At 36.7% G+C, this 16576-nt stretch overlaps 1 protein-coding gene across 2 annotated transcripts in view; it reads left to right on the top strand.

Moving 5' to 3' along the window:
- Positions 1–2692: 2692 nt before the first annotated feature.
- Positions 2693–16576, top strand: part of LOC113058750 (tumor necrosis factor receptor superfamily member 19-like) — a 31167-nt gene continuing 17283 nt past the window's right edge. Inside the window, exons 1-5 of one of the 2 annotated variants that reach the window (XM_026226939.1) lie at positions 2693–3054; positions 3857–3954; positions 4139–4249; positions 13875–14053; positions 15810–15895. In XM_026226939.1, coding sequence (XP_026082724.1) covers positions 3886–3954; positions 4139–4249; positions 13875–14053; positions 15810–15895 — 445 coding nt within the window. In that variant the 5' untranslated portion in view covers positions 2693–3054; positions 3857–3885. The remainder of the gene's footprint in view (positions 3055–3856; positions 3955–4138; positions 4250–13874; positions 14054–15809; positions 15896–16576) is intronic. The other variant, XM_026226937.1, reaches the window with a different exon arrangement.

Here is a 16576-nt window from a genome sequence, read left to right as displayed (position 1 = left end):
GCTCAGGAATACTTCCAGAAAACATTGTCGGTGAACACAATACACCGTGCCATTCGCTGTTTTCGGCTAAAACTCTATAGGTCAAAAAAGAAGCAATATCTAAACATGATCCAGAAGCGCAGGAGTTTTCTCTGGGCCAAGCCTCATTTAAAATGGACTGTGGCAAAGTGGAAAACTTTTCTGTTCTTAATCAAAATCTGAAGTTCTTTTTGGAAAACTGGGATGCCATGTCTTCCAGACTAAAGAGGACAAGGACAACCCAAGTTGTTATCAGCGCTCAGTTCAGAAGCCTACATCTCTGATGGTATGGGGTTGCATGAGTGTGTGTGGCATGGGCAGCTTACACATCTGGAAAGGCACCGTCAATGCTAAAAGGTATATTCAAGTTCTAGAACAACATTGCTCCCATCCAGACGTCGTCTCTTTCAGGGAAGACCTTGCATTTTCCAACATGACAGACCACATACTGCATCAATTACAACACCATGGCTGCGTTGAAGAAGGATCCGGGTACTGAAATGGCCAGCCTGCAGTCCAGATCTTTCACCCATAGAAAACAATTGGCACATCATAAAGAGGAAGATGTAACAAAGAAGACCTAAGACAGTTGAGCAAGAAGCCTGTATTAGACAAGAATGGGTCAACATTCCTATTCCTAAACTCTGGCAACTTTTTTGGCTGCAAAAGGGGAGCCGACACAATATGAACACAGTTATAATACAAATAACTGTCTCATTTCTTACAGATGAGTGCGGTGACGCATGTTACGTACCATGATGCTCAGATTCTGGATGGATCCTACACTGGAAGACCAAAATAATGTGCTTTGATGAGATCAAGACAACAAAGGATAATGGATAATATGTCTGACTACGGATCAGAAGATGTTCGGCTCCTGGCTGGCTCGCTCTAATGACCTAATGGTTAGAGAGCTGGACTAGTTACCAGAAGGTCATCGGTTTGAGTCTCGGTGCTTGCAGGTGTTGTTGATGGGGGGAGGTAATGAACAGTGCTCTCTTTCACCCCCAATACCCATGGCTGAAGTGTCCTTGAGCAAGGCACTGAACTCCAGTTGCTCCCGGGCGCTGGATATATAGCATATGCACTTGGATGGGTTAAATGCAGAGCACCAATTCTGAGTATGGGTTAATATAGTTGGCAAATGTCACAACTTTCACAAGAATTTCAGTCTGTCACAGTAATCATAATGGTGTTTCTTGGGATTGTTAGTGAGTGCCTTGACATATTGTCCCACCTGCTCCCCCATGACACCTTCACTTTGACCGAAGCGACCTGCACTTCAGCAGGTTCCTCAATAGCACCTGCAAATGCTGTTCAGAGAGTCTGCTTTAAACAAAGAACCTGGATGCAAAAAGTGAGAAAGTAACATGTAAAAGATGCAGTTAAAGTGAATGATGTTAAACTTCTCCATGTTTCGCTGAATAAAGTCATACAAATAACGTGAAGTTATCTTTGCTTTTAGGGTGAAGTAACCTTTTAATAATTCAAATCTTGTAATAAAGGATGAAGTTGGTTTAAAATGAAAAAAAAAAAATAGCAATTGTGAATATCCTTTTGCTAAGTGATTTCATGTTGGCTTTAATAAAAATGTTGATTGAGGGAAACAAAAGTTTGTAAGTGTCTGATTTTTTTATTTAAATAAATGCTGTATTTTGAACTTTTTATTCATAAAAAAAAGAAGAAAAAAACCTTTCACAGTTTCTACAAAAAATATTTTTTCAGCATGGGTTTAATAAATAGTTCTCGAGCAGCAAATCAGCATATTAGAATAGTTTCTGTATCATTTGACACTGAAAACTGAAAATTTTGCTTTGCATCACAGGAATAAATTACATTTTAAAATGTATTCAATTAGAAACTGCCCTTTTAATCTGTAATAATATTTCACAAAATTACTGTTTTACAGTATTTCAAATAAATTAAATATGGCCTCTCACAACTGAGTTTGTTATACTCGTTATAATTTTCTTTATATTAGCATAACTGTAACCCACTATAGTGACACTTCCGCCTTTTAGCACATTAATTGAATGACAGGATACTATTTAATTGCAGGTTCATTTCTGTTATTTCCATCTTTATGGTCTCTCGATATAGCCTGACATTGGCTATGAACATGATCTGTTTAACAAAACCTGACGGTTACTTTCAGCCTACTGCCTATAGCTAAATATAGTAGGATGGATATAATGTAAACCATGCATTAAATATTATTTACGCTAAGTTGATGTGTATTTAAGTTATTGTCAATTGTATTTTGTAATTCTCTGAAATGACCAGCAGAGGGCCACCAGTACTAGTACATCTCTGAACATGAGAATCTACATCATTTAATTGAACATCCATTACGTCCAGTAAAAAATAAAAATAAAAATAAAAATAAAATAAAAATAATAATTAAATAAATAATAATTTAAAAAAAAACTCACGAGCTTATTATTTATTTATTTTTTTTTCTTGAAACGCGTGTGTTTATTTATTTAAATAAATGCCACTGGTTTGGTATTCTGTTGTCTAACTCACTTGCACTTTTTTTTTTTTTTTTTTTTTTGGAAACATTGAATGCAAGAGAATAGATTTCAAGAATCGAACTCGATGTGAAAGGATTCCTCTGATCCAGCCAATCGCTGCTCGCCAGGTGACGTCACTTGATGAAAGGGAATTCTGCGTCAAACACGCGCAGCAGATCAGATCACATCACACCAGACCGAGCCGTTCCCGCATCGGGATCGTGCAGTTTAGACCGTTCTTGTTTCCATATCGGAGTTTGTGCATGTGCAGATATTCGGATTAACAGATGGAGGGCTGTAAGTGAATGAACAAGCTCGTTTAAAGCGCTTTATCCAGGACGTGTCTGAAGCTTTGATGTACATGCTGATGCGAGATCAGATTACAGGCATCAGCATCAGACCGCAGGCTTTCATCTGAGCTTTTACTTCAGAGCTGGACACGGGACGGGTTCAGACCTCAGCAGCGAGCGCACTGGATCAGTTTACCGCAGGAGACGGCGATCTCACGAGCGACTCGTTACCGGTAAGAAAGTTTTGCACACAGTTGCAGCGCTGCTTTGATCCTCAGCTCGTTAATATGAATCCAAAAATCAGTGCCTTAAGAAATCTACACGACACACACACACATAGTGCAAGCATGTTTTTTTTTTTTTTTTTTTTTTTTTTTCACTTCAGGTCAAAAAGTGGGCTACAAATCCATGTTTTATAGTATGCATTATTATGTTTTGAAGTCTGGTTTCAATATGTACACAACGCAATGTAGTATTACATAAATAAAAACAACAACAATAGTAATAGATCTCTCTCGGATCTCAAGTAGCCTATATAACTGGCAAGTTAATAATTATCGGCCAATTTTTTATTTTTTTTGGCCAGTTTTAATAAATAGTTATATATACATGTTAATATGTCAATATAGGTGTTTCCATATAATATATAAATAATCTTGCAATCATCTTATGTTTTTTTTTTTTTTTTTTTTTTTGCATGTTGGTATGTATAATTTATTAGGTCTGATTTATCTGATAATCATTATTGGCCTATATTTTTAAAGATTATTCAATTATTTGAAATGCCTGATACTTCCAGCTAATACAATCCTATAGAAGGACTTTTCTTCCAACTCAGTCTAACTTCATCTCTTTAAAAATTATACATCTACAGATTATGCCTTTTTATCATGCTTTATTATGAACATTTAAAAAAGGCACCAAAGGGTATTTATTTATAATAATCACTGTTTGTTTGGAGTTCACACTGTTTTGAAAGATAATGCAAATAGCGTCCTCCATTAATCATTCATCAAAGGATTTGTGCTTTCACAGTGTACTGTATGTGAGAAAGACCTTTCACAATGCCCCGCGCTCTGATCCTCTCCAGTTTTCCTCTTCAGAGGATACTCGTCCTTCCACTGTGTGTTATGGTATGTTTCATTCATATTAACAGCTTTTGCTAACTTTTACATTTTAAGAGATTTTAAGAGAAAGAGATTTGATTTAAATGACTGTACACTTCCATTTATGCTATCTTTTACTTGCACTTCAATTTGGTAAACCTCCAATGATATTATGGAATAAGTAATGATCTTAGTTTCATGTTCCTCACAGTTTGCAGTAATGGCCGAGGAGAGAAGAGATTGCAGGGAGCAGGAATACCAGGATAAGTCTGGAAACTGTATTCCCTGCCGGCAGTGTGATGCTGGACAAGAGCTTTCCAAGGTTTGCCAACTCCGCACTAGGCTATTTATTTTTTGTTTTAGCCTAATTTGAAATATTGGTGCACGTATAAAACTTGTATCTTTAATTTCCTAAAAAGATTACATCTTAAATCAAGAAAAAGCACTCACTTCCCTTGAATTGATTCCCATTGAGCTTAATTCTGGAATTATTTCTGTACAGCACCTACCACAGATTAATATGCAGATATATTTAGACCTTTATACTTTGAGTTGTTAAAAAAAAAAAAAAAAAAAAAAAAGACCACGTATGCGATTTTATGATATTATGCACTGTAGATGATGATAACTTCAAACTCTTTACAATTTTTCACTGAGAAACTCCTTTCTGGTATTGCTCCACTATTTTTCGCCGCAGCATTTGGGGGATTGGTGATCCTCTGCCCTTCTTGACTTCTGAGAAACACTGCCACTCTGAGAGGCTCTTTTTATACCCAATCATGTTGCCAGTTGACCTAATAAGTTGCAAATTGGTCCTCCATCTGTTCCTTATATGTACATTTAACTTTTCTGGCCTCTTATTGTTTGCGTTCCCATCAGAGTTCATGAAAGACTTCCAGACCAAACTGGCCAAAAGCAAAGAGTTCACCAATAAAGAGGGGATGCCAATGTTTTGAATAGCTTGTCCCGACCGATTATTTATTGCTTCCTCCTTTTCATAAAGAGAGAGGGTAAACCGCTGTTCTCCTTTGTAGAGCGCTGGCCACGCTTTAATCAGTTACACCCACACTTCTTTTCCTCTCTTGCTCACAATCTTCTGTTTTTCCTTCAAGCCTTTTAATGTCATTGCCACCCCTGAGAATTTCAAGGCATTGTAAACACGGCATGTTAAGAAATTAAGTGGTTTTGTACTACAAACTTAATCTAAATGGAGGTCTGGGGTATTTTTGAAGTGTGGAAATCATTAAAGAGTTTATGCCTGTATATGGATGTATACAAATGTAGTGCACATGCTACTTTTAACTGCACGAATTTCATGTCGGTACACATGAACACACACTTATTGGTTATGCGCTTCAATGCTTCAGATGTTTTTGGCTAATTAATGCTTTGGGGCCTGAGGGGGTAGTGAATGATTGCCTACTTTTTCCATTAAAGCACTTGTGGTTTACCCTATTCTTTAGAGCCAAGGACAATATTGTATGGTTAGTTTCGATGTTAAAATACTTTCTCTTATCTCAGTTTAATATGCAAATACTAGTAGGCGTTGGTTTCTTTTTGGAAAAAAAGTATAAACACTTTGTCTATGTTGTGCTTTCTAAACATTGCTTTGTTTGATTGAACCTCCCGACCTGCCCAGCAACAGGGTCAATGGCTCAACTAATGGCGCAGGTTTGGGGGCGGGGCTATCTGTTTGTTGTGACCAATGGCAGATGGGAGGAGTGCTGGGGAAACCTGTTTAAAAAGAGTCATTATCTTTACTATAGAAATCACACTTAACCTTAGAATAGCTGTGAGACTGACAGAAACACCTTAAGATTTTTGTTGTTTTAGTGTCTGACACTTCAGAAGCTCTTCCAGATGATTTGTTTTGTAAGAGCAGAAGAAAAGTTCACATTACGCCCTTTTGCTTGTTTTTCAGAGATCCGTGACTAGTCAAACAGCTTGTAAAACCCCACCTACACACTGTTTTTCACCTAAAAAGACGATAACAGCCAAAGATAAAGTTGTGTTGATAGGCATTTTGTAATTGTTAAAGCATGCATGCATGAAATTTAGCATGCAGATACATCTAGTTGGCTGTTAACCACTGCACCTGGATCATCGGATCTCAGGAACTGAATCAGTTTTGATTTGATAACGAATCAGTCAGGTGGTTTTGTGAACTCAAACAATGATTCGAATCTTCAGTGCATAGCAAACTGACACCTCAGTGGCATCTTGAGAAACACATACGTTTCACAACTGTACTGCTCATCACTCTTGAAAAAAATCGGACTCAAAAGATTTCTTCACAAATCTGAGGAAGTTGGACAGATAGGAGTTCGGAACAACAAAAGGGTGAATAGATGATGATATTAATTGCTTTTCAACTATTGCTTTAAAGGATTCTGGAAATAAATCTGCACTTTTTATGAATTATCACCTCAGCCCGTCAACAAATTCATCCTTATGCAGATGTGCAGTTTCTCCAAAACAAACCTCATAACATTCAGTCGCATTCCTGACTGCTAAGCGTCATGGAGGATTGCATCTCGGTTTTTTGAGCAGCTAAATGAAACCCGTCTTGTTTTTGTTTTTTGAATAGACACATTAAAGTTTGTTTTAGGATCATTGATATTTTGCATGGTTACATCATTTTTATGACAATTAAGCACATATAACGTTTATATATCGATCAAATAAAGTTTACATATTGTTTAAATGCAGTGATAATTTTTTAGATTCTATAATATTCCCAAGCTGAATTTATTTTAGCAAAATATGATTTTTTATTTATTTATTTTGGGGTGAAAGTTTTCATGAGATTTACCCTTAAAGCTTTCCTGTTCGGGGAATTAAGAAGTTCACCCATTGTTTTGATAGGAAGTACAGATACTTCAGCATAATTTAGTAGAATAGAGTGGTTTTGGGGTTTGAATTTGACGACTTGAACACTTGTGTGTCTGAACTTGCTTTACTCCACTATTACACAGCCATCCTGCTGTTTTGCTTGGCATTCTCACCCAAATCTGATCCGGAGATAGTGGAGAAATGGTACTTGCAGGTACTGGTTTGGTGAGTCCTCTTAGACAAGATTGTTCCTGGGTGATTCTGGACTGTGAAAACAGGCGTTTGAAAATAATAGAGGTGACATTCTTAACTTTTCATTTTAAAGCTAAATCATACATATCTGTTATTAGAGGCTAAATAACATTTAAACTATATTTAAACTGCTCAACTGTCTGTACATGGACAGAAGTTTGGCCTGGTCTTATTGTAACATGCCTGTTCAGGCTTTATAGTGTGTATTGACCTCTTTTGACCTCTTGGCTTTTTTAAAAACCGCATCAGGAAGCAGGCAGGAAATGATGTAGGAAACAGGATTAGGAAATGTTGCATGTTGGATTTAAACTCAGATTGCCCTCATGAGCACTACAGATCAGTTTAAGCATGTGTGCAAACGTGGCTCTGCCAAAACATTATTTTTATAGATTATATTGGAGCAGTTCTGCCTTTTAGTCTGACCAGTGGGTGATGGGAGTTGTGTTGGGGGGAAACCATTAGGTTTTGTTGTGAGTAGGACAGGAAATGATTGGAGAAACACTATTAGGAAACGTTGCAAGCCAGATTTGAACCATTATGAGAACCTAAGCCACAGCTCTGACTCATAGACACATTCTGAGCAATATAATTGAGAGCCTGAATCCTCATTGTCTGTTTTCTTACGTCTAGCTAGGATTATGAAATGTTGCGAGCCAGATTCAAACTCCTTTTGCCCTCATGAGTACCACTGATTATGGTGATAACTACTAAGCCAAAGCTCTGACACAGATTCTGAGCTATATTAGGGAGCCTGGATACTATATTTACTTTTATCTGATGTCCAGCTAGGATTGTGACATGTTGCAAGCCAGATTCGAACTGCCTCTGCTCTCATGGGCATCACAGCTCATAGTAATAACTACTAAGCAATGTCTTTGACACAAAGAGAAATTCTGCTTTTGACATTTGTTTACTGAAATGATAACGGAGAGCGTATAGTATGTGGAAAACAGGAATAGGACATGTTGTGAGCCAAATTCAAACTCCAATTGCCCTTTTGAGCACACAGCTCATAGCAATAACTGCTAAGCCATGTATCTGACACATATACACATTTTGCTTACTGTTTATGAAATTATAACATGGAAAGGACAGAAAATGTTGGAGGAAACAGGATTAGGAAATGTTGCGAGCCAGATTCGATCCCCCTTTGCTGTTATTAGCACTGCAGCTCATAGTGAACAACTACACAGCTTTGACACGTAGAAACATTCTGCTTATGAGATTTTTTTATCGAAATAATAACACAGAGAGAGGACGGAAATGTTGGAGGAAACAGGATTAGGAAATGTTGCGAGCCAGATTCGATCTCCCTTTGCTGTTATGAGCACCACAGCTCACAGTGATAAAGACTAAGCCATTGCTCCTGATACGTAGACACTTTCAGTCATGACATTTTTATTGAAATGATAACACAGAGATGACGGAAAATGTTGGCTGAAACAGGATTAGGACATGTTGCGAGCCAGATTCGATTTCCCTTTGCTGTTATGAGAACCATAGCTCACAGTGATAACGACTAAGCCACGGCCCTGACATGTAGACACATTTAGTTATGACATTTTTGCTGAAATTATAACACCGTGATGATGGGAAATGTTGGGGAAAGCAGGATTAGGAAATGTTGCGGTCCAGATTCGAACTCTCATCGCCAACATTAGCACAACAGCTCACAGTGAAAACGAATAAGCCACATCTCTGACACATAGACACACTCTGAGCAGTTTTTGGGAGTCTGAATAGCTTTTATCTCCGGTTCAGCTGTCTGTTTGAACTTCGAAACACTGGAAGATCCCGGCAGCACACTCCAACAGACGAACCCCAGGGGGTTACAGAGCTCCTTAGATTTCTCTTTCCCCCTTCGCTCTCTTGTTGATTATCTCTCCGGGAATGGCATCATGCCTTCAAAGAGAGCGACCATACCACTGTAATTCACCGTCCCCCCGATTCTTCATGCCCTGCTGGAGAGGAAGGTCTTAAATGGGCTGTGGCCAGGCAACAACAGCTGTCTCTCTGTTCAGGCACCCTATATGCAGTCTGTGTTGAGAGAGCCTTCTCTAACTGTCTGATCCCAGGCTTTGTGGAGAGCTCTTGTCATTGGCTCTCTCATGCAGGCCAGTAATCCATGTGTGCCCAAGCTGGGAAACTGGATCGAGGTGTAGAAAGAAGGCCCCTGTTTGTAGCCCATCTCCACGTTAACGAAATACGAGCCTCTTCTCTAATCCAGCTCAGTGTGGTGGAAATGCAGGCGGGTCACGGTGACCTGACTTGGGAAGGGGCAGCTGGGAAGAAACAACAGTGCAGGGTGAGATCAAACCACAAAGGTCCTCTCACTTTTCTCCGCATGACGCTTCTCTGCTGGAATGCGACTGGTGGGAACGTGATTGTTTGAGGAGAAGTGTTTGTTTAATGGATCACGGTTACAGATTGTGCTGGTTATAAAGCTGAAGATGCATTTTAGGATTAGATTTCTAAGATGTCACAAAGTCAAAAAAAAGTTCATAAATATTTGTTTGTTTTTGACAGAAGTGTCTTATGCTAACCAAGGCTGCATTTATTTGTTCAAAAATAAAGTGAACATTTTCATATTATTATTATTATTATTACAATTTAAAATACAGTTTTTATTGTAATATATTTTATAATGTAATTTATATTTGGTGCACAAGAACAGTTCTTATTATCAATGTTGAAAACAGAAGTGCTGTTTATGGAAACCTTGATACTATACCATTCAAAAGTAAAAAAAAAACAAACAAACAAACAAAAAAACTTTTATTCCACAAGGACACAATAAATTGACCTAAAAGTCACAGTAAGGACATTTATAATGTTAGAAAAGATTTAAATTACAAATAAATGCTGTTTTTAAGATTATAGTCACTAAAGAATCTGGGGGGAAAAATGTATCATGGTTTTCACAAAAATATTAAGCAGCAAAAACTGATAATAACTGATAATAACTGAGCGTGTGATGAAAATTCAGCTCTGCCATCACTGGAATAACTGACATTTTAAAATAGATATTCAAACGGAGACTTTTTATTTTTTATTTTTACAATATTTTACAATATTACCATTTACAGTATTGTTATTATTAATATTATTATAAATACTAAATTATTTTATTATCATTATTTTATTATATAATTTTTATTATTATTGTATTTTTATATTATTATTATTATTATTATTATTATTATTATTATTATTATTATTATTATTTATTTTACAATATAACATATTTTCTAGCCTTTGACCGGTAGTTTATATTAAAATAGAAAATGGTCATTTTAAATTGTACAAATATTTCACAATATCATTATTTCATTGTTTCGATCAAATAAAAATAAACTTGTGTAAAATAAATGTGCATTTTTAAAGCAATACTTTGTACAAAATAAATATTGTATCATCTATGTTGTTCCAGTTTCAAATCTGTAAGACTTAATTTCTTCTGTGGGATCCAGAAAAGAGACGCCACACAATATGTTTGTGTGAGAAACGTCCTCCAGAGATCTCGCTGCTCCCTGTATGTCAGGACTCATTTGTGTCAGCTGGTTCCAGATATTCTGCATCGGTTCTCATAATTAAGTTTGTAAATATCTTTGCATGAACTATTGTTCCTCAGAACTAGACTGAAAATGCAAAACTCTGTGTTTTGAATGAGTGTCTCGTTGCTGGTGGGTTTCATTAATGCTTGCCTTGATTGATCTTGACTGATGGATGCTGCTGCATGGTTGCGTAAGCCATTATTTGAATTCCCTCCAAACTTATGGTTTGAGAAATCTGGCTCAGTGAAAGCTGAATATATGCCCACAAGATTCCCGAGAATTACATCAATGTGGAAAGGATTAAAAACAAACAAGCCTATTCCAGATTGATCACTGTCTGTAGACTTTTGAAAAGACTCTGGTGTTGTTTATTGAAGTGGGTGGAGCGAAGGGGGAAAGCTGTTCTGAGTAATGCTAATTAAGAGACACTTTAGATCTCAGTTTAGATTCTGGAGCATGGAAAAAAAATAACGTTTGCATACACTTCACTTCTTAATGTCAAACTCAATGTGGCAAAACGTCCAACATGCTGTTCAGAAACATGCCCAGCAAATGTTGTTTGAGGAAAGACCATTCACAACCCATTAGAACAGCTTCTCACTTGTGTGCATAACAGTCTACTAGTGTTTCGTTGCTAGTCACTAAGCTAAAGGCAACTGAATTGTGTTCTGTTCTTGTAATCTCAGTCAGTGAGCTTGCTCATTTTGCTTTCCCTGTGGTCTCTTTGTAACGTTTTGCTTAAACTTTGCATGTGTACGGTACAGTTTGCCTCATATAATTACACAAACTGCACCGTTTTCGATCTTTCTTTGAAAGGAAATAGGCCTGTATTGAGGGAACAATGTCTCGTATCATTCAAGAGCGCTGATAATTCTTCTCAAGCCCACAGCTAGACATTGAGTCCTCTCCTCAAGTTTCTTTCATCATCTGGATTTGTGTACTTACTCAACGTGGATCTCAGGAAACCTGTCAAGAACATGTCTGGGTTGTATTTCACCAAAAAAAAAAAAAAAAAGACAATTATATTTTTCTTGAAGAACATGAACCTTAAATAAATTGAGGACCTGACATCTATACTAGATTTCTTCACGGTGCAGTAATCTTCATTTTAAATATTTATTTTTAACAATTACAGTTATCTATAAGAAGTCTGTTATACTCATCAAGGCTATGTTTGGTTGATGAAAGTATAGTAAAAACAGTAATATTGTGAAATATTATTACAATTTAAAACAACAGTTTAATATTCTAATTTTTTGAATATTATTTTAAAATGTACACTTAAAAAAATATATAATTTATTTTATTCTTTTATTCTAATTTAGTCCAGCCATTACTTAACTCTTCAGAGTCACATGATCCTTTAGAAATTATTATAATATGGTAATTTGCTGCTTAAGAAACATTTTTTTATTGTTAGCATCAACGTCGAAAACCACTGCTTAATGTTTTTGTGGAACTTTTTTTTTCTTTTATTATATTTTTTTGTAATTCCTTAAATTCTTTATACTTTCTCTTTTCATCAGTTTAAAGGGACAATAAGTAGGAATTACTCCCATCTAGTGGTGAAATTGTATTTTGCATTCAAACTAATTTTGCTCTCCAGCGTCTCACATTTTCAAATGCGCGTTGCATCTACGGTAGGCGATATGTACCAAAAAGCTTTGACGGGATGTCTTCTAATAGCACTTCGTCGAGTTTTCCTTCAGGTGAACAGGTGTGTTATTTCAAACAAACTGCAACATGACAACTAACAAACGAATGTTACAGTATGAATTACTGACTGTGGAAAACATGAAATATTGTAATTAGTAGTTATGTCTAATTTATTCGTTATATTTTCTGAATTATATGCATTGTTAGATATAAAAAAAAATATTATAATATAGATTGTAACAGTGACTTACCTGTCGAGAAGAAAACTGGCCACTTCAGCGTCTCTTTTGAAATCTTTATCAAGCATTAGCTCTTTCCACCTAGAAAAAGCTTCCCCGACATTAACTCTTGTTTTCTGTAATCTACGGTCACGTTTCCTTTTACGTTCTATTTTTGACTTTTTTGGCGACGATGTTTTCTTCTCCTGTGGCGCGGCATATGTATGGTCCATAATAAGAATGCAATCCAGACTTTTAAACTTGCCGGTGCAGTTTCAAGCGCCTCTCACTGCTCTGCACCTGCGTTTCTGGCTCTGACCGAAAACGCGCTGTGGAAACGCGTTGGCTTAGTACTTTTTGTCCCTCTCTGCTATTATAGTTTTGCAAGATGGCGGAACTACATGGAAGCCTCCGTCAACCTACCCGTCCCATGTATACAAAGATAATAAATTCTTCATTTACGAGGATTAGTTTAAACATTGACATAGGTATTTGTACACCATTGAGGGCATATTTATGAATAAAAATATTGATTTTAGATAATAAAATACCTAAAAAGTTACTTATTGTCCCTTTAATGGATCAAATGTTATTTCTTAAAAAAAAACCCTACTTACTACTAAACCAATTTGTTCTAGATTTTTTTTATTGAGCTTTTATCTTAATTTTATATATTTTTACATTTTAACAGTATATTTAAATCATAATTGTATCCCAATGTATAATGTTTTGATAAAATGTAAAAATTATAAAAATAAATTATACAATTGAATGGCAAAAAAAGAAGAAAATTATATATATATATATATATATATATATATATATATATATATATATATATATATATATATATATATATATATATATATATACTGTATATATATTTGAATTAAAAAAAATCTTTATTTAAATTAAAATTTTGGTTTGGTTGCATTGCTGATTCTGTGGTTAGAAACTGTGTGTTTGCATAATTAAATCTTAAAAAAAAAAAAAAAAAACTTTAATCTTAGTAAATCTTTTATTTTAAGGGCTTTCGCTTTCTGTTACTCTTACCACAAGCTCTTAATATCAATATCTCTTGCACACACTTGAACTGAAAGAGAGGCCAGACAAAACCTCTTCAATAAACTCCCAATAAACCAACAGTGGGCGTCCCCGTGGGCCTTTCTGATTCAAATGTGGAGCCCTTCGGGGGCCCGGGGCCAAGGCTGTTCATTGATCCCGTGAGAGTCAGCGAGATTATTGCCTGTGTAAGATAGACTCTCTCAAAAGAAGCTTGGCCTTTGTTCAGCAGGGGGATCACACACACACACACACACTGTGATCATTATTTCATCTCGGTCTCTTGTTAGTCACATTGGCGCTTTTCTTTAGCGCCGCTCTCCCTCGCCCTTCCCTTCCTCGGAAGTGAGATATCTTGCGTTAATCCTCGCAGGAATGTGGCTTTGGCTTTGGGGAGGATGCCCAGTGTGTGCCCTGCAGAGCCAGTCGCTTCAAAGAGGACCGCAGCCTGCAGAAATGCAAGCCCTGTCTGGACTGTTCCCTCCTCAACCGCTTCCAGAAGGGGAACTGCTCCACCACCAGCAACGCCGTGTGCGGAGACTGTCTGCCCGGGTGAGTCAGCCATAGGAACACAATTATATAGAATACAGAACGATGGGCGCTTTCCCAGAACACATGCTTAAGTCGGTGTGTATTACACTCTTAAGAATTAAGATTCGAATAGGAGTGATGCTGTAGAAGAAGCATTTTAGCTTTCTCAAAGAACCTTTTAGTGAGCAGTTCTTACCAGTTTTATTTTATTTTTTTTGTGTGTGAAGAACATTTGAATAACTTACACTCTTAAAAATAAGGGTTCTTTTTAGAATTAATGGTTCCACGAAGAACCATTTCACTTCCATTCCAGAAAAGATTCTTTATAGACTTAAAAAGTTCTTTAGATTATTCAAATGTTCTTTACAGCGAGAAAAAGATGGCTCTTTTAGGAACTATACCTGAAAGGTTCTTTAGAGTACCAAGAATGATTTCTTCTGAGGCATCGCTGTTTAAACCTAATTTTGGAGCTTTATTTTTTTTAAAGTTTAAAGAACGTTTCTACTTTTGGGAAATGGAAAGATTCCATGGATGTTAATGAAGCAATAAGTCCCAAAAAGTCGTAGTTTACAGTCGATTTCTAACAGCTAAGGTGTTTAGCATCCCCTTAGCTGTTATAAAATCACTGTAAACCATGGCTTCACAGGGCTTACTGCTTTTATAAAACGGTTACTCCATATTACGTAGTAAGGTTCCACAAAATTAAACAGAGCAAATATGGTGTAATGATATTAATAAAACCAGTATTCTTCCACCAGCACCACACAGAAGTAAACAAAGGTGTATGTTTGTAGAGTAGTTTACAACAGCTTCGAACGTGGCTCAACCAATCAGAATCAAGGAATCACTCAATGGCAAACAAATAACTTTTGTTGACTCGGCTCTCTGCAAGAAAGCTTTTTAAAGCCGACTGACATGAGTTACACGCACGTTCACCCTCCAGCCACAAGTGAAGCCAAAGACTTCCCCGTTTAAAGTCCAGGTCAGGGAAATAAACTCAAGGCCCAGACATGCCCTCGAAGCTAAAACATGTCAGGCTTCTGAAGACCTGCTTTCCGCTATCGCTGCAAGAGTGACTCGTTTCCCCACAGAAGCAGATAGGATTTTTAATAACCTTTGATTACCCATAATTAAGGGCTTCGGCACAGTACGACACGCTGAAGGCAACTCCTCACATGACCTTCAAAGTTCACCTGCATCATTTTAAGAAAAAAAAGTGTTCTTAAAGCTGTTACTGTAGCTAACGCTGGAATATTTCTCACATTGAAAAAGCATAGTTTTACAGTCAATGCTATTGTGAAAATGATTTGCCCCTGATCCATGTGTACATTTTCAAAGGGATTTGCTGCTATCAGAGAAATTCAATTGAAAAAGGAGATGAAATGGATTTGTACGTAAACCAACAAATCGAAAATATCACAGGCAATAAATGTCATTTGTAAACACCCTGCAGTTCGATTGTAAAGTGGATTGCTGTAGACTTTAATTTGTGTTTGACTTCTAAAGCCACTTTTTGTCTAACCACTTTGATATGAAAAAATTGATAGCCTGAATGCACTGTAAGCCGCTTTGGATAAAAGCGTCTGCTAAATGCATACATTTAATTTAATTTAATTTAATAGTCGGGCGTGCATTATTTAAATAATTAATTGTTATGCGATGCAATTAATTTCATTTACATTTTGAATTGATTGTCGTCCCCAAAATTAAACGATGCATTATCTATAATATTAATATGCATATGCAAACAATTTAATATGCATTTTTATTCTTTCAGATTTTACAGAAAGACGAAGTTGAGAGGATTCCAGGACATGGAGTGTATCCCGTGCGGAGATCCGCCGCCAGCGTATGAACCAAACTGTGAGCACATCTATACATTACTGCTGTACGCAAGCATCGTGGACTCATTTCAGTCAGAGCACAGTTATAGCTGATTTGGTAAACCTGGTAAACGCCATTTATAATATCCTTAAAAGGTTTGTTTAGTGAAAGCATGCGTTATTAGCCATGCACTAGATTTCATGTGTCGCAGCGAATACATGTGAGTGCGAGCTATTGCGGAGGGCAAGATTATCAATGAATGATGACTTCTGATTTTTATAGTGTTTTATTTGTCAATTTTATTGGAGGTCTGTAGCCTCAGTTCTCTCTCACTTAGAATGAGAAACGTACGATCAGAAACATACATAATAAAGTACTTGATGACAGATATTTTTAGTGTAATCCTTTAAAAGGGGTCATCATACAAACAGTTGCATTAATAATAATCTGTGAGATGACGACCCACTCAGTCTTGGTGATTCATACAGCAGTGTTTTACAATCAAATAAATGGCTCTTTTTACAAGTCAGAACACAGGCATAGGTACGAAACATCTCTCTGTGTGACTGTTCGAGACTGCATGGCTTTCTTCTGCAAACACACACTGGGTTTGTTAAACATGTGGAGTTTCACAAAGCAGCGCATTGTTCCCCAGCGGTCTGTGGTGTTAGCTGGGCTCTTTTACCCACCGCTGAGCGCCGCTGAGTCTTTGGGGATCTT

The sequence above is a fragment of the Carassius auratus genome, chromosome 40, assembly GCF_003368295.1.
Source record: "Carassius auratus strain Wakin chromosome 40, ASM336829v1, whole genome shotgun sequence".
NCBI lineage: Eukaryota > Metazoa > Chordata > Actinopteri > Cypriniformes > Cyprinidae > Carassius > Carassius auratus.
Note: the sequence above shows the minus strand (reverse complement) of the source record. Positions and strands in the feature narration are given on the sequence as shown.